Below are 18,915 nucleotides of genomic sequence, written 5' to 3'. Positions count from 1 at the left end.
ACAAAGGTTATACAGAATATCAGACCAATTAACATTTGTTAACTTTTGCAGGAAGGTTGAAAATATACGTTTTCTGGACATATGAAATGTTGAAGCAAAGCACATATGCAGTAGATATGCTCTGTAACCTACCCAGCAGTCTATTCAAAATGGCGGTTTGCTTCTCACTTTCATAGCATTCCCCTTACGACATTTTCAGATTTTAACACTTAAATATCAAAGGGATGCATGAGTACAAAGATTCTGGGAGAGCCTAACGAAAGGTGACATGAAATAATGAGGCAAGAAGAGAGAGGCATTTCATGGAGCATGCTTAATGCATAGGCGGAATTGGTTGTCTGAGCTTACCCAGAGAGAGGTGGAATTCACAACGAATTTTCTGTTTTCTCATTCGCCCACATGATTACGGTGAGATGCCTGTGGTTGCCTTGGTGCCACAAATACTAAATTAGCTATTGCTGGTGTGCTGAATAGATTTTACAGAACCATGTTAGCATTAGCATTTTGACTGTAGGCCACCTCCCTGTGTCCTAGCCTAGAATGGCCTCTGGTGGGCCTCCAGCTACCTGACCGTTCCTCTCTCCATATCAATGTGTTTCAGCTGTCTGTGTTGCTGTCACAGGGAGGCCTTTGGGGACAGTGGGAGGGCAAGGAGGGCCCACTCTAATGATTTATTAACAACCCTGGCTTAAATACCATGTGTATTCTCACAGAAGCATAATGTAATCAGGGTCGTATTCACTAGAAACCAAATGGAAGAAAACAGCCGAAACAGGAAGGACTACCTGAACTTGTCCAATAACAATCTCTGATTTGTATGCGTCTCAATCGCCTTTTAAAAGGGTGTGTCTACCGTGCCCTTTTCCTCCCGTGCACCACCCCTATGGAACTCCCTTCCAGATAGTCTCCAAGCTGTTCAGACTGTTGGAGCTTTTAAAGCAGTCCTTAAGACTCATCTCTATCAACAGGCCTATCCTTCCTCCCAGACTTTGATTGTTGCTTTCATGATATGGTCAGATATATTTGTTTATAAAAAAAAAAAAAACGATATGTCTATTTTATTCACTTTGAGATTGTTCTTGTATTTTGAAAATCACTTTACAAATGTAATACATGTAGTATTATTATTAATGAGAGTGGTGAAGGCAGCTTGTCATTCCTAGCAACCGGGTCAACCATGCTCATTGCCTCTCAAATCATTAAGAACACCTGCTCTTTCCATGACATAGACTACTGACCAGGTGAATCCGGGTGAAAGCTATGATCCCTTATTGAAATCCACTTCAAATCAGTGTAGATGAAGGAGACAGGTTAAGGTTAAAGGAGGATATTTAAGAGACATGGATTGTGTATGTGTGCCATTCAGAGGGTGAAGGGAAAATACCAAATATTTAAGTGCCTTTGAACAGGGTATGGTAGTAGATGCCAGGCGCACCGGTTTGTGTCAAGAACTGCAATGCTGCCAGGGTTTTCCACGGTCAACAATTTTCCGTGTGTATCAAGAATGGTCCACCACCAAAAGGATATCCAGCCAACTTGTGGGAAAGATTGGAATCAACATGGGCCATCATCCTTGTGGAAAGCTTTCAACATAGTGGAGAGTCCATGTAACCTAATATTAGTTCATGTTTTTCCCACTCAGCGTATTCTCAAAGCTGGTCTAAGCACAGAACATGTATATATCCCAACCAATATTATTAGCTACATTAAGAAGATTTCAAATACATGGCTGCATTTCAAGTTCAGTTCAAGCTTTTGTGCTACATTAAAGGACATTCAGATGCCATCTGGAGTTTGGTTGCCATCTAGTGTTACATTTTGGAAGCAACGCTCTGTTGGGTGCTGGCAGGTTACGCCATGCAGACACTGATGGTTGGCCCTGCCCTCAGCTGTATACCAAAACAAGTGGCGGAGCTTTGTTCTTTTACTTTACGTGCTCTATTTTGTTTTATAGATGCGCTATTGCAGGGGTTTCCAAATCCGAGCCTGAGGGTCCGGATTACTGCTGGTACTGCAGTCCCCGATTAGAGGTAGGGCTGTGACGGTCAAGGTTATTTGTCATCCAAATGACAGCGGTCGCCGTTCTAATCGTTTGAGTTGGCTACAGCAAGGAGCAACACAGTTCCATCACGTTACCACAGAAACTGACTCAGTCGCACGTCATCTTTTTGAATGCCTGGATTTCCCTTTTTCAGTCAGCTGATTGTTCCACGACACAACATTCTAAAACTGGCTCTACTTTTGTCTCCTCTCCTCCTTCCTGTGGGCTGTAAATCAGGCTTACTTTTACTTTTCTGCTTTTGGGTAAAGTTTCTGACTTAAATATGAAGGAAATTTTTTGAAATAAATACAATTTTAAACTAAAAATAATGATATGAGAGACGGAATCTAAAACAAAAATCCAGAAAATCACATTGTATGATTTTTAAGTAATTCATTTGCATTTTATTGCATGACATAAGTATTTGATACATCAGAAAAGCAGAACTTAATATTTGGTACAGAAACCTTTGTTTGCAATTACAGAGATCATACGTTTCCTGTAGTTCTTGACCAGATTTGCACACACTGCAGCAGGGATTTTGGCCCACTCCTCCATACAGACCTTCTCCAGGTCCTTCAGTTTTCGGGGGCAGTCGCTGGGCAATATGACTTTCAGCTCCCTCCAAAGATTTTCTATTGGGTTCAGGTCTGGAGACTGGCTAGGCCACTCCAGGACCTTGAGATGCTTCTTACGGAGCCACTCCTTAGTTGCCCTGGCTGTGTGTTTCGGGTTGTTGTCATGCTGGAAGACCCAGCCACAACCCATCTTCAATGCTCTTACTGAGGGAAGGAGGTTGTTGGCAAAGATCTCGCGACACATGGAGTCGTCCTGTCCCCTTTGCAGAAAAGCATCCCCAAAGAATTATGTTTCCACCTCCATGCTTCACGGTTGGGATGGTGTTCTTGGTGTTGTACTCATCATTCTTCTTCCTCCAAACATGGCGAGTGGAGTTTAGACCAAAAAGCTCTATTTTTGTCTCATCAGACCACATGACCTTCTCCCATTCCTCCTCTGGATCATCCAGTTGGTCATTGGCAAACTTCAGACGGGCCTGGACATGCGCTGGCTTGAGCAGGGGGACCTTGTGTGCGCTGCAGGATTTTAATCCATGACGGCGTAGTGTGTTACTAATGGTTTTCTTTGAGACTGTGGTCCCAGCTCTCTTCAGGTCATTGACCAGGTCCTGCCGTGTAGTTCTGGGCTGATCCCTCACCTTCCTCATGATCATTGATCATTGATGCCCCACGAGGTGAGATCTTGCATGGAGCCCCAGACCGAGGGTGATTGACCGTCATCTTGAACTTCTTTCATTTTCTAATAATTGCACCAACAGTTGTTGCCTTCTCACCAAGCTGCTGGCCTATTGTCCTGTAGCCCACCCAAGCCTTGTGCAAGTCTACAATTTTATCCTTGCTGTCCTTACACATTTCTCTGGTCTTGGCCATTGTGGAGAGGTTGGAGTCTGTTTGATTGAGTGTGTGGACAGGTGTCTTTTATACAGGTAACGAGTTCAAACAGGTGCAGTTAATACAGGTAATGAGTGGAGAACAGGAGGGCTTCTTAAAGAAAAACTAACAGGTCTGTGAGAGCCGTAATTTTTACTGGTTGGTAGGTGATCAAATACTTATGTCATGCAATAAAATGCAAATTAACTACTTAAAAATCATACAATGTGATTTTCTGAATTTTTGTTTTAGATTCCGTCTCTCACAGTTGAAGTGTACCTATGATAAAAATTACAGACCTACGTGCTTTGTAAGTAGGAAAACCTGCAAAATTGTCAGTGTATCAAATACTTGTTCTCCCCACTGTGTATATATATATATATATATATATATATATATATATATATATATATATATATATATATATATATGTTTGTTTTTTTTGCGGTTTTGACAGTTATTTGAATTTCATGACTGTCTTTATCCTTAATCGATTATCCAATTATCGTGCCAGCCCTAATTAGATTGAAAGAAAATGGTCCAGATTAGAATTTGTCTGCTCTATTCACAGTTCAGATTTGTGGTAGGCAATGAGAGAATCAATTGGTTTTGCTCGACTCCTTGCGTCCTCTCCTCCGTACTCTCCTCGCCTGCTTTTGAAAATGGTCAAACGTAATCGAGGAGACATCAAAAGATTTCAAAACACTTCCGTGCTAGCAGGTGGGAGAATACTCTTGTGTGACCTCTGCCAATGGATATCAGTAGAATAGCATACTTCTCCGTTCAACTACTAACAAGTTGACACACTTTTCGACAACTTATCGGTTTCCAGCTCACGGAAGAGAGGAGGATGCAGGAGTCGAGGAGAGGACAGACTTAACCCAATTGAGAACCACCCCTAAATTGAGAAACTCCCCTTGTATTATAGGAAAACGTACTAATCACTATCCTCGGACAATGTCGTACCCTAACCTTATTTCACAAATTGTTTGAGACACACCTTAAATGTTTTTTGGTATCACTGCTTTACCCAATTACTTTAAAGCAGTATTTCACAGATTTTTTTGTGAGTCGTATGGTGAGTCGTATGGTGCTGAATGATGTTAAAAATCAGTGAAGTGTTCCTTTAACCCCCCAGTAGATGGCAATCTATTGTTATGTAACAAGTGTTTGGCCTGTCACAACAGTCTGTCTAAGCGGGAACCTACAACCTACAACGCAGCACTTTGCAACTAGGTCAGTGACAATGTATATGTACAGGATCAAGCATCTCAGCATAGGAGTGCTGATATAGGATCAGTTTTAACCATTAGAGCACAATGAATAAGAGTACATGGGACCTTGTCTTAGATCAGCGCTCTCTGAGACTCATTGCTATCGATCCCTATAACATGATTTCCAGACTTCATCTGTCTTTAGACATAGTCTCCTACTGTTCTCAAGCAACTCAAAAAGACACCTGGCAAGGGACTCCGAACCTTCTAGCCTTACTTTACATACATTATTAACTATATCATTTTGTTGGTTTGACAGCGACAGCGCTCCCTTCAGTGTAGATTGGTGGCACTACAGGGAAAATAAGTCTCATCTCTCCAAAGAGTCCTTGAGGAAGGTGTCCTCAATGTCCTGATTGCTATTTGACTCCCAGTGGGAGCTGGTGGCAGATGCTAGCTCTCGGTCTTCATACATGGCTATGTGTGAATGTGTGTGTGTGTGCCAGCGTGCGTGCGTGCATACATGCACACTTGTGACCTCACGCTCATGTGCAGGCTCCTCGTCTGCAGGAAACCAGTCAGAAATGGGACAATGATTTAAGTAGAGCACAATGCTCCTTTGGGCCTCTGCCATCTCTGTACTTTGCCTAGGCGCGCTCTACGTGCCCCCACGTCTATCTGCTTGTGTGTGTGATTCTCTTTCTTCTCTGCCTGACGGACAGTCAAGATGCTAAGCCCCTCGGACTCGGATGCTGAGCTCATGTACTATCTGACCTGTTTGTACAGGGATCCCAGGAGGATGGTCCTCCATAAGGGCTCCACAGGCCTGGGATTCAACATCGTGGGAGGGGAGGACGGAGAGGGCATCTTTGTCTCCTTCATCCTGGCGGGAGGGCCCGCCGACCTAAGCGGAGAGCTGCGGAGGGGAGACCAGATCCTGTCGGTGAGTTTACCCCTACAGACGCACATAATGATATTTATACTGATAATATTTCTACATATACACACACACATACACACAGGTATGCACATGTACTGTAATTGGCAATGTACTACAAGATTTGAGAACAAGATTATACTCCTGAGATGTCCCAATGTCCTGAGAAACAGTTACAGTACAATTCCAAAACTACTACCTTATGCACACAAGTGTAAAGGGATGAAGAATATGTACATAAAGATATATGAATGAGTGATGGTACAGAACGACATAGGCAAGATGCAGTAGATGGTATCGAGTACAGTATATGCATATGAGATGAGTAATGTAGGGTATGTAAACAAAGTGGCATAGTTTAAAGTGGGTAGTGATACATGTATTTCATAAAGATGCAGTAGAGGATATAGGGTACAGTATATACATATACATATGAGATGAGTAATGTAGGGTATGTAAACATTATATTAAGTAGCATTGTTTAAAGTGGCTAGTGATATATTTTTACATCAATTTCCATCAATTCCCATTATTAAAGTGGCTGGAGTTGAGTCAGTGTGTTGGCAGCAGCCACTCAATGTTAGAAGTGGCTGTTTAACAGTCTGATGGCCTTGAGATAGAAGCTGTTTTTCAGTCTCTCGGTCCCTGCTTTGATGTACCTGTACTGACCTCGCCTTCTGGATGATAGCGGGGTGAACAGGCAGTGGCTCGGGTGGTTGTTGTCCTTGATGATCTTTATGGCCTTCCTGTGACATCGGGTGGTGTAGGTGTCCTGGAGGGCAGGTAGTTTGCCCCCGGTGATGCGTTGTGCAGACCTCACTACCCTCTGGAGAGCCTTACGGCTGTGGGCAGAGCAGTTGCTGTACTAGGCAATCTGTAGAAGTTTGTGAGTGCTTTTGGTGACAAGCTGAGGTTGAAGAGGCGCTTCTACACCTTCTTCACGACGCTGTCTGTGTGGGTGGGCCAATTCAGTTTGTCCGTGATGTGTACGCCGAGGAACTTAAAACTTACTACCCTCTCCACTACTGTCCCATCGATGTGGATAGGGGGGTGCTCCCTCTGCTGTTTCCTGAAGTCCAAAATCATCTCCTTTGTTTTGTTGACGTTGAGTGTGAGGTTATTTTCCTGACACCACACTCCGAGGGCCCTCACCTCCTCCCTGTAGGCCGTCTCATCGTTGTTGGTAATCAAGCCTACCACTGTAGTGTCGTCCGCAAACTTGATGATTGAGTTGGAATCGTGCATGGCCACGCAGTCATGGGTGAACAGGGAGTACAGGAGAGGGCTCAGAACGCACCCTTGTGGTGCCCCAGTGTTGAGGATCAGCGGGGTGGAGATGTTGTTACCTACCCTCACCACCTGGGGGCGGCCCATCAGGAAGTCCAGTACCCAGTTGCACAGGGCGGGGTCGAGACCCAGGGTCTCGAGCTTGATGACGAGTTTGGAGGGTACTATGGTGTTAAATGCTGAGCTGTAGTTGATGAACAGCATTCTCACATACAGTATGTGTATGTATCTGTTGGTCACAGATACCTTAAGAAAAGGTAGGGGCGTGTATCAGAAAATGTGACCACTATTTGCCTCGTGCAGCTTGACACATCTCCTTTGCATAGAGTTGATCAGGCTGTTGATTGTGGCCTGTGGAATGTTGTCCCACTCTTCAATGGCTGTGCAAAGTTTCTGGATATTGTCGGGAACTGGAACACACTGTCGTAAACCTTGATCCAGAGCATTCCAAACATGCTCAATGGGTGACATGTCTGGTGAGTATGCAGGCCATGGAAGAACTTGGACATTTTCAGCTTCCAGGAATTATGTACAGTTCCTTGCAACATGGGGCCGTGCATTGTCATACTGAAACATGAGGGATGGTGGTGGATGAATGGCACGACAATGGGCTTCAGGATCTCATCACGGTATCGCTGTGCATTCAAATTGCCATCAATAAAATGCAATTGTGTTCATTGTCCGTAGCTTATGCCTGCCCATACCATAACCCCACTGCCACCATGGGTACTGGGCTCACAACATTGACATCAACAAACTGCTCACCCACACGACGCAATGCACTGGTCTACGGTTGTGAGGCCGGTTGGACGTACTGACAAATTCTCAAAAATGAAGTAGTAGTAGTATAGTAGAGAAATGAAAATTAAACTCTGGCAACAGCTCTGGTGGACGTTCCTGCAGTCAGCATGCCAATTGAACGCTCCCTCAAAACTTGAGACATACCCTACAATAGCCTTTCTGACGCCCCTGCCCTGGCAACTTGATCAGAGTAGGCAGTTAAGGTGCATTTCAGCTCTGGCCTGATTTACATGTCTAAGAATAACTTGTTCCCTCTTTCTCTCAGGCACGTAGTCTTTCCCTCAGTCTCTCACTTTCCCTCCCACTTCCCAGTCTCTTCACGTCACACTGTCAGACAGGCATTGAATAGTAAGCACACAGGCACACACACACAGGGGTTGAGATTAATGGGTTGAGAGGGAAGGAGGGAGGGACCTGTTTGACTTGTTATTTTTTGTTTGCAGTTGTACAAAGTGGAAAATGTATGTACAGATCAATGTGTCTTTGTCAATGCAGGTTAATGGCATCGACCTACGCGGGGCCACCCACGAGCAAGCGGCTGCGGCACTAAAGGGGGCGGGCCAAACGGTCACCATCATTGCCCAGTACCGTCCCGAGGGTGAGTATCAGCTGTGACGGTCAATCACTGAGCTTCATGATCAAGGCGAAAGGCACATGACAACACACACTCTAGAACAGTGGTCGCCATCCCGTCAATTGCAATCGACGGGTCAATCTTAAGGCATTCCTAGTCGATCAGCAAACTTTTCTGTTGAATAGCCAACGATAAAGCAGTGCACTCCCGTTTATTAAATTCCTTTCACGCTATTAGCGATAGGTACACTTGATTAACAAGACCAACTCAGTGGCCTTGTTCCCGCTCTGAGATTGGAAGGTTGGAAGTTCGATCCCAGGCCGAGTCATACCAAATACTGGTAAAATTAGACCCAATGCATCTCAGCTTGACACTCCGCATTAAGGAGGTAGATTGTGGGTAAGGCCCTGCGATAGACTAACGTCCTGCCCAGTGGTGTACTTGTACATCAAGCTGCCTCAAGCAACAGAAACAGAAACCTACTCCTCTGAGCCGTTCCATCTCACACAAGCCAAGGCTAGTGCAAGGCTACTTACACTTGATTAACTTTCCTGGTACACCGGGCAGGCGAAGTGGTCCCATTTTGAAAAATGTCATTAGTCTGAATGTGCAAATTCAGCTACCTGGGTGGTGAGAGGTGGACCCTCTGTTGCTCTCTCCCTCCATTCGCTGAGAGACTGACCTTCAGATTCAGGCACTGCGAGTCCAGTGAAATCAAATAAAAAATGTTTCACTACCCAACCCTCATTCATACAGCACTGTTTTTAATGTTGCATTGGCTCAGAAAAAGTGAATGATCACTGCCCTAGGATGACCACATCTGGTGTACAAATATTGACATAATTTCACACTGGGTTGCTTTGATTGGTGTGCCAAGACATGCCATATTGGATTAAAGTCAGCAATTGCATTTGGCGATACTTCAGGGGATGACTGCAGTAACAGTGAGTCATGGGCCTGGACTTTCAGAATCACTGTGTAAAGGTGCATTCTGGGAAGATTGTTATGTTCCGAATTGGTTTGTCTGAAGGTTGTCCTCAGAAACAGTAAAGGGTATGAAGTTTGAGACTGTTTTGACACTGGGGATGTAAGTGCCTGCTTGAATCATGTGGTTGAGATTTGACCATAAAACAGACTGGCACACAGGGCTCCCTGCTGACGATCACTCCCCAAACTGACGACTGCTCTCTTTTCTCACCCGTCAGAACTTGCTTTGTGCTCCCCGCGCCGGGCCCCTTCGCCAGCACCAGGTTTGTGCCATGTGATCAGCGCCCAGGGTCAAAGTTGAGCAATCTGGCCCCAGTGGCAGCTCTGAACATGGACGTTCCTCACGGGGGGCTGGGGGGGGGGGGGGATCACTGGAGTGTGGCCAGTCATGGGCAGTCCACTTACCCCTGCTCATTCACAGGCTTATTCCTTGTATCAGACTGCCCCTCCTCCCCCTTTTTGTCCCTCATCTTCCCATCTTGCAAGATCTTACCTCACCCCCTCTCCTACACACCCACACACACCAACACATACAGTACACATACTGCAGATCGGGGTGGGCAGTATCCGGTATCCCGAATATGACACAATTATTATTTTGGATAAACGACTTCAGTCTACACCTGAAAGTCTAAAATCATAGAGAAATTCTAAATCCTGATGTGGCCCTTCGACAAAAATATTTCCCACCCCTGAAGTAATTGTGAATAACAATACGAACTCACATTTGCTCATAGAAATGTATTATCGGATAAGTACTTGTTGCCTTCACTAGCACACTGAACTGTCTGCCAATATAATTGATGACAATCAAATTAAAAGCTGTCAGTTCTGTTTTCCATATGATTTTGGCAATGGCAGGTCAAAGAAGAAACGGGGGAGTATTTGACAGCAATCCTTTCATTTTAGCCTATATTGTGATGACGGTACATAACTGCTTGAATACTCTTGCTTCCATATTATGGCAGCTCACCTTCACTGCAGGAAATGTAAAGGAAGTGCCAGTACAGTGCCATAAAATAAATTGTTGCTGAGTAATTGCTTGTCTATTTGAGAGTTTCTGGCAGTGTATCAAACCTCAAATCTTAGTGAAGATGTAACTGAAAGTTGAAATACCGCTTTTGATCATTCAGAACCGCCTAACTAATAAACCAAGATGCAAGATGAATCGCTGGATATGCAAGTGTAAACAGAACCTCAAATCCCAATCCACACTTTACAACGTTTGAATCCTTCCTTCCACCACCACGTTACCCTTCCACAGCCTGCGGTGAACACTGTATTACCTATTTCACTCTGCATGCACAGATGCATACCTCATTTCCATTCACCCCCCTCCTATATGGCTGTGACCGAATTCTTATGTTATGTCCTGGGTCATTTTTGAATTTGCGTGGCATTTGTGTGGCATTTGCAACGATGAAAAACACGACAAATAGTTTCACATCATACATGTTTTTTGTATTATTTTGTTTATGTTGAGCTGTTTATAAATAATAAAACATCATATATAAAGTTCTTTATACTGCCAAACTTTGCAATGTTTAGAGCAGGCAAATTGGCTTGTCCCAGTAATGATGAGTTGAGTTGTCGTGACATGTTTTGGGGATTTAGAGATCTAACGATTATTTTAAATGCAGAAAGTTAGCAAAAATATTTAATATATTGTATAAAAACAAAGGTTGTGTGTTCCTTAGTTTCTTTGTAATGCACCAACTGTCGTAAATATAGAGACGAGAATTCAGTCACAGCCTGTCTTTCAGGTCTTGCTACTATACCCTAGCTCAGAGCCCTAAACCAATGCCCACTGTGCTTTTTATCCTGGTATAAGACATGATCTCACATCATCCATCAACACATCCTATTCCATCCATCCACACATCCTATTCCATCCATCCACACATCCTTTTCTCACTGAATGCAGTTTCCTTTCTGAATTTTCTTACCACCAAAAAATGTCACTCTTCTACCTAAATTGTGCTTGATAATGGCCAGATGTTCTAAACCTTTGTTCGGAGAGAGAGAAAAAAATAAAATACATTTAAGGCCAACATTTAATTGCCTGTTCAATTCGTCATTTATTTATTAAAAAAATGGTTTGGTTTTATTCCTTCTAAAAATTACAGACCAACATTGCATTGGTGCAAAAGCTTAGTATATAGGTAACAGAGAAAAAGTCATCATGGTTCATGACACATTCAAGCACATGCAGAGAGGATTTTTTTTTAGGTAGCACATACCATTCATGTTTCCTTTCAAAAAATATATGTTTATACTCTATTTAAAAATTCATTTTTTTGATTGCTAAGTGTCTAAAATTGATTGTGTAGCTCTATAAAGTTGTAAAAATATGATTTACCCATAAAACACAAAAGAAAATCGAAAATCACGGATATTCACTTGCATTGTGAATAGCATACAGACATGTCACAAACCTTGGAAAAAACGTTACAGAATAACAGAAATTTTGCTATGAAACTGCACACCACTGAAAGCATGGGTAAGGGTAAGAAAACCAATACAGTGCACTCGGAAAGTATTCAAACCCCTTCCCTTTTTCCACATTTTGTTAGATTACGACCTTATTCTGAAATTGATTAAATTAATGTTTTTCCTCATCGATCTACACACAATACCCATAATGACAAAGTGAAAGCAGGTTTTTGAAAATTTTAGCAAATGTATAATAAAATGTAAAAAAATATTTACTTACGTATTCAGACCTTTGCTATGAGACTCGAAATTGAGCTTCGGTGCATCCTGTTTCCATTGATCATCCTTGAGATGTTTCTACAACTTGATTGGAGTCCACCTGTGGTAAATTCAATTGATTGGACATGATTTGGAAAGGCACACACCTGTTTATATAAGGTCCCACAGTTGACAGTGCATGTCAGAGCGAAATCCAAGCTATGAGGTCAAAGGAATTGACCGTAGAGCTCCGAGACAGGATTTTGTTGAGGCACAGATCTCGGGAAGGGTACCAAAACATTCTGCAGCATTGAAGGTCCCAAAGAACACTCCATCATTCTTAAATGGAAGACGTTTGGAACCACCAAGACTCTTCCTAGAGCTGGTCACCCGGCCAAACTGAGCAAAGGCACATGAGTTTGCCAAAAGGCACCTAAAGGACTCTCAGACCATGATAAACAAGATTCTCTGGTCTGATGAAACCAAGATTGAACTCTTTGGCCTGAATGCCAAGCATACATCTGGACGGGGAAGCATGGTGGTGGCAGCATCATGCTGTGTGGATGTTTTTCAGCGGCAGGGACTGGGAGAGTAGTCAGGATAAAGGGAAAGATTAACAGAGCAAAGTACAGAGAGATCCTTGATGAAAACCTGCTCCAGAGCTCTCAGGACCTCAGACTGGGGCAAAGGTTCACTCTCCAACAGGACGACAATCCTAAGCACACAGCAAAGACAACACAGGAGTGGCTTCGGGACAAGTCTGTCCTTGAGTGGCCCAGCCAGAGCCCGGACTTAAACCCAATTGAACATCTCTGGAGAGACCTGAAAATAGCTGTGCTGCGACGCTCCCCATCCAACCTGACAGAGCTTGAGAAGACCTGCAGAGAAAAATGGGAGAAACTCTCCAAATACAGGTGTGCCAAGCTTGTAGCGTCTCACCCAAGAAGACTCGAGGCTGTAATCGCTGCCACAGGTGCTTCAACTAAGTACTGAGTAGAGGGTCTGAATACTTAAGTATATATTGTATTTCAGTTTTTTTTAAATACATTTGCAAATATAAAAATTTTAAAAACGTGTTTTTGCTTTGTCATTATGGGGTATTGTGTGTAGATTGATGAGGGGGGGGGGGGGGGGGACAATTTAATCAATTTTATAATAAGGGGTCTGAATGCTTTCCGAATGCACTGTAGCTGCATGACTGCTCAGGTTTGCAGATGCAACTGTTTTTCACAATGCTTCTTAGTAGCTCAGTTGGTAGAGCATGGTGCTTTTATTGCCAGGGTGGTGGTTTTGATTCCTGGGACCACCAATAGTTAAAACATATGCATGTAAGTCGCTTTGGAGAAAAGGATCTGCTATATGGCATAATTATTATTATATTATAAGTGGCGCGAAACAAGATTAGACAAATCTCAAATTAAAACGGTAGTCCTGGCATCTTTGTCAAACGAAACGAAGATTAAGGAATGGCTCTTTCGACACTCAAAAGGTTTTTCTCCCGATGACACGATTTTCCTCGGACACATTACAAGACCTGTTTTAGGACCTCACATCTCGTTAGATCACTGAATATCTTTCTCTCTTTTTCTTTCTCTCTCTGCATCTCAGTATTGCAATGCCTGAAAATGTCAACGCTGAGAACGGTCTTTCTGCTGGTTGTAAATGCGCATCCTCATCTCTCACATTGAAGGCACAGCCTGGGCTTATCTGCTCGTATTCTCCCCAAAACTGCATTCTCAGGGGGAAGCACATTACATGTGTCTGGGATGAAATTGGCTTTAAGACTCGCGGATTCCCTCTTTGGTTGATTTGTTGTGTTTGTGTCCATGTATTTTGTATGGAACCTTACTGATGTAAACTGTTCCAGGAGATGTTTTTTGTCCAATCTGAATAATGAACTCTCTCCGTCCAAACGTTAGTCTGATCGACTGGGTCATGCACTCTCAGTCCTGCTTTAGCTGACTGCTATACCGCGGTATGTTGTGGGCTTTAGGCTGAAGTGAGTCTTTCTGCCTCATTAGCTGAATGGCTGCCCAGGGCTTCAGATACGACTTCTGCAACAGCGTTTTATTACAAGGATAGTTCACGCACATTACTATCTCACATTTAATTACATATTTAGTTTCCTCACAATCAAATCGGTCTATGGAAAAAATATATACTTTTTGAGCTGGTTTACCTAGCCACGGTCACCAACCGCTGACTCACATCCAAATAATTTAAATAACTTCAAAGCTACACAATCCCTTTCAGAGACCTTGTGATTATTTGGTCTGGTAGGGGGCTTTGAACCTTTCCCCCAAATGTCATCACAGTAGGTTTCATGAGATAGTATTAGCATTATGTTAGCATATTGGGGTCAAAATGTAATTATATATATATATATATATATATATCATCCCCAAACTTTATATAGAGGTGGTGTCATGACAAGTTTCAAATTGATGGAGCAAAGTGGCATGGAGTTCAATGGAAACACAGTTTGCCATTTCTTCTTGGATGATATCATTACTGCTTTTCTGAGCATTTCTATATTTTTCTTTCTGCATTGTTGAAAAGGGGCCCATAAGTAAGCATTTCACTCTTAGTCTACACTTGTTTTACGAAGCATGTGACATCAAATTTGATTTAAATAAGATTTTAGGTTTTTGTGGATGTTTGGTTTGGATGGGAAGAAGCATGGGGCTTCGACTATCCTGAGAGCAACATTTTAAAGGACTATCTGAGCTTTCTGTACTGCATGTGCCCTTCAGACACTGTCTCTAACATTGACTGCTTTCTGCACAGTATGTCGAGAATGTTACCTTGCGTAGGGTGTGGTGGAGGGAGGGGGAGTTTGCAGGGGGACTCTCAGAGCTGTAAACAGAGCATTCACTCAATAGGACAGTGTAAGGTGAAGTTTCCCAAGACGCTGATCTTGGGTCAGTTTTACATTTTTCCCACTACGGCTAGGATTGGGGGAGGATAAGTTGATCCTTCATCTGTACGTAGGGGATTTTTACCCCCTGAGCCAATAGGACTACCATTATCGAACCTGTTCTCTGTCCTGTCCCACAGCCACCTTTACGACCAACCTTTGCAACCTAGTATTTTGAAACGATCCAAAACCGAGAGACAAATTCGACAAGGCAAATCACTGGGAATGCACTTTCTAAGCAACAGTAAAGGATCGTTAATATTGACCAAATCATTTAAATATTATGATAAGCATATTGACGTCTTCATTCAACTTATTACATTAAATAAACTTTTTTTTTAAACTTTTGGACACAAATATATATCGGGGAAACAAAATCAGCCATTACAATTTTTTTTTTTTGCATAAAAATACATTTTTTATGCAAAAAATACATTTTTACATAGTAATACTGTACATTCATCAATCAATATATAGCATTTTAAAACATTGGTTCTGTCCATTGAAATGTAAGCATTTAAACAAATATATATCTTTGTTTTTACACTAAACGTCAAAGTAATCCTTTAGGGGTGCATCCCAAATGGCACCCTATTCCCTACACCGTGCACTACTTTTGACCAAGGCCAACCTAGGTTACTGTTCTGAACAGATTCCCCCCTTCTTTCCATTGCAGTGTAGGGCAGTATACATTGAGTGTAAAACGGAACGTTATTGTACTCCTGGGTGTTGTCTTTCCCTTGCAGAGTACGGGCGCTTCGAGGCCAAAATCCATGATCTGCGGGAACAGATGATGAACCACAGCATGAGCTCTGGGTCCGGATCCCTCCGAACCAATCAGAAACGCTCCCTTTACGTCAGGTGGGTCTCTTTTGGACTGTCATCCCAAATAGATAGCATTTACCTTAATAATTATATAATAGTATGTCTCCTTCTGTTACCATCACAGAGCACAGTTTGACTATGAGAAGGCCAAAGACAGTGGCCTCCCTAGCCAAGGCCTCAGCTTTAGATACGGGGACATCCTCCACGTCATCAACGCCTCAGACGATGAATGGTGGCAGGCCCGAAGGGTGACCCCCGATGGGGACAGCGAGGAGATGGGGGTCATCCCCAGCAAGAGGAGGTGAGTGTTGGATGTGCTAAACAAAACCGTAACGTGGTTGACCAAAATGCTAGCTTCTGATCCGGGGGGACAGTGGACTTTTTACGTCCCTACCTGTTCGCACATTTGCTTGAGAGATGCTAAAAAAAAAACATGTTCCCCAACAAAAATAACATCGGGTGTTTCATTTTACTGCAATAAATACGTAATTCTACACAAGCTATACTGAACAAAAATATAAACGCAACATGCAACAACTTTGACTAAGTTACAGGTAATATAAAGAAATCAGTCAATTGAAATAAATAAATTAGGCCTTAATCGATGGATTTCACATGACTGGTAATACAGATATGCAACTGTTGGTCACAGATACCTTTAAAAAAAGTAGGGGCGTGAAACAGAAAACCAGTCAGTATCTGGTGTGACCACCATTTGCCTCATGCAGCACGACATCTCCTCTGCATAGTTTGTCGAGGTATTGTTAGAGAGGGGTAAAGAAAGCTTTTTGTTCGGGTGACTGGCAGGTATTAACCCTACCGAAAGGAAAAGAGTAGGATAGATCCGGCTACCAGACACACACACACATCGGCAAAAGTGACTGGCTGGATCAGGCCTGGGCAAAGGCCGACCCGGGGGCCGTATGCGGCCCGTGACCTGATTTAGTACGGCCCGCGGAATCATGCTCAGATCACATAAAGAATTTGCGATAGTAAAGTTTGTAAAAACGTATTTCTAATTCAAATGAAAAGCCCAACGAATACTCGCCTTTGTGTATTGATTTAACTACCACCGCTGTGGGACATTAATTTTGAAGGCACGTATAAATAACAACTACACGAGGACAGACAGTGGCGGAAACACTTCACAGTTACAATTAGTAGCTAACTAGAAATTGCACAAAAATGAAATTTTAAAAGAAAAGAAAAGTAGACAATGAATGTAGGGTGTTCCAGCAAGGGTGGACATCGAACTATTTCTCAAATCTTATTTGTCACATACACGTGATTAGCAGATGTTCATGCAAGTGTAGCGAAATGCTCTCCTTATTTGAGGCATCAGGGAAAGCTGTGTGCTTAAGTGTGGAAAGCGTCGCAGTCTTGAAAGACCACATCTTGTCCCGACACTTCCAGACGAAGCATGCAGAGAAATATTAGGAATATGTATTCTGAGCAGAGGGCAAGAGCATCGACAGAGTTGCTTTCTCAGTTGCAAAAGCAGCAAAGACTTTTCACGAAACGGAATTGTGAGAGCCAATGTTAGCTGTACGTTAGTTGTACTGTCCCACAAAATTGCTAAACATAGCAAAGCCATTCGCTGAGGGCGATTTTAATTTAAAGAATGTTTAATTGACTCTGCAGCAATACTTTGCCCCGACAAGAAAGAGCTGTTTGAAAATGTTCCCTGGCAAGATGAACAGTGACACAGCGTATTGTAGACTGTGTGAAGCCCCACAAAATGACAAGCAAATCAATTGCAGCAGAGAGAGCATTGGAGAAATGGAAAATCCACTCTAATATGACTTATTTTTTTCTTCTTTTGTGTGTCTTTCCTTGCACTGGCAGGGTTGAGAGGAAAGAACGAGCACGTCTAAAGACAGTGAAGTTCAATGCCAAACCTGGAATGGATTCAAAAGGGGTAAGTGCTAAGATCTTATACTAAGGACTGGCAAGTCAACTTAACTTTTGAAGACGTTTTACGAAATGGAAACGCTTGTAAACCCACATACTGTATATCAAATAAATTCCTTTAAGTAGAAAATGTAGCCTCTAAACGTAGTTTTTATTTGAATTAATGTGAAATTAATCAGATTACCCTCACATTAGGAGAGGTTGTGATAGGCTAATACCATAGATGGCCATAAATGACTAAGGTCTCTCTGCCTGAGTGGGAAAGACATCAACACATCTCTACTGGCTGTCACCTCTCCCTGACAGCTTTCCCTCACAGCCCTGACCCTAAATAAACATTGCACATTAGATCATTAGATTTGTTTTAATGAAGCATTAGAGGATAGTCTTTTAATTTCATGAAACTCCCAGCCAAATTACCACACTTCGTACTCTTATTCAATTTTGGACCTAACAGCAGGACATTCAGCCGGGTTCATCAATGTTTTTGCCTACCTATGTTACAAGTAAAGAGAAGATTTTGGTTTGTATTTGCTGCACTCTTATTTAAAAGGGTTCCAATAGGTTTTGGAGGGTTAGGCCATACACATGTATTTACATGTTTAATAACAGATGCCCCTCTTCTTTATTATTATTTATTTTTATTTTTAAGTTGTATTGACAAATTGCAACTAAAATAATGTCCTCAAGATTCCAGTAAGGAGATACACAACATCCTCTTAGATTATGGCGGAAGTATGCCTCTTTTAGCCTCCCAAAGAGGCAACAATCTCTTGATTTGGTCACTAGGTGTTGAACTAAGGTCGATATAGTATTTGAACAAGAAGGTCCACTTTTGTATTTATTTTATTTGCTTGCGTGCCTCACTTTAAAAAAAAAAAAAAGAAGAAGAAGATATGTTTAACATTTTATTACATTTGTATGGCCTTAGGGTCTACCCAGAACCCTTTTCATCTGAATAAGATTGTCTGTTGGGCAAGTATCCATGGCAATGTCATAACTAGCTCTGAATGTGTTTCTTGTAAAGCAGACTTTTGAAACATGAAATGGTCCCTGTATTTTGATGTGGCTCTGGGCCAAACTTTCAGCACTAATGGGCTAAGAAGCAGGATTTTTCCAGCAGTTGTGTCAATACAATAATTATTTTACAGTCAGTGACTTGCATAACTGATGAGGTTTAAATCCCTGAAGGTGTGGGAAGGACTGTATGCATCGTTTACAGCATGTCCTTTACAGCTGTGATTAATAGCAATAGGACACTAAGTATGCGTCCCAAAAGACA

At 42.5% G+C, this 18,915-nt stretch overlaps 1 protein-coding gene across 40 annotated transcripts in view; it reads left to right on the top strand.

The window, feature by feature from the left end:
* Positions 1 to 18,915, top strand: part of dlg2 (discs large MAGUK scaffold protein 2) — a 242,131-nt gene that overhangs the window by 210,310 nt on the left and 12,906 nt on the right. For 28 of the 40 annotated variants that reach the window (XR_016485103.1, XR_016485104.1, XM_090192669.1 and 25 more), the window contains 5 exons: positions 5,490 to 5,646; positions 8,224 to 8,326; positions 15,644 to 15,758; positions 15,847 to 16,023; positions 17,568 to 17,640. Coding sequence is in view for 38 of the 40 variants with exons in the window: in XM_090192669.1 (XP_090048795.1) it covers positions 5,490 to 5,646; positions 8,224 to 8,326; positions 15,644 to 15,758; positions 15,847 to 16,023; positions 17,568 to 17,640 (625 nt within the window). In the remaining 2 variants the exon portion in view is untranslated. Of the gene's footprint in view, positions 1 to 5,489; positions 5,647 to 8,223; positions 8,327 to 9,507; positions 9,553 to 15,643; positions 15,759 to 15,846; positions 16,024 to 17,567; positions 17,641 to 18,915 lie in introns of all 40 variants that reach the window. The other 12 variants (XM_090192679.1, XM_090192660.1, XM_021624011.3 and 9 more) reach the window with 1 other exon arrangement.

This window comes from Oncorhynchus mykiss, chromosome 12, assembly GCF_057628025.1.
Source record: "Oncorhynchus mykiss isolate SJ-2025 chromosome 12, ASM5762802v1, whole genome shotgun sequence".
NCBI lineage: Eukaryota > Metazoa > Chordata > Actinopteri > Salmoniformes > Salmonidae > Oncorhynchus > Oncorhynchus mykiss.
The sequence above is the reverse complement of the archived record's forward strand: the minus strand, read 5'-3'. Positions and strand labels throughout refer to the sequence as shown.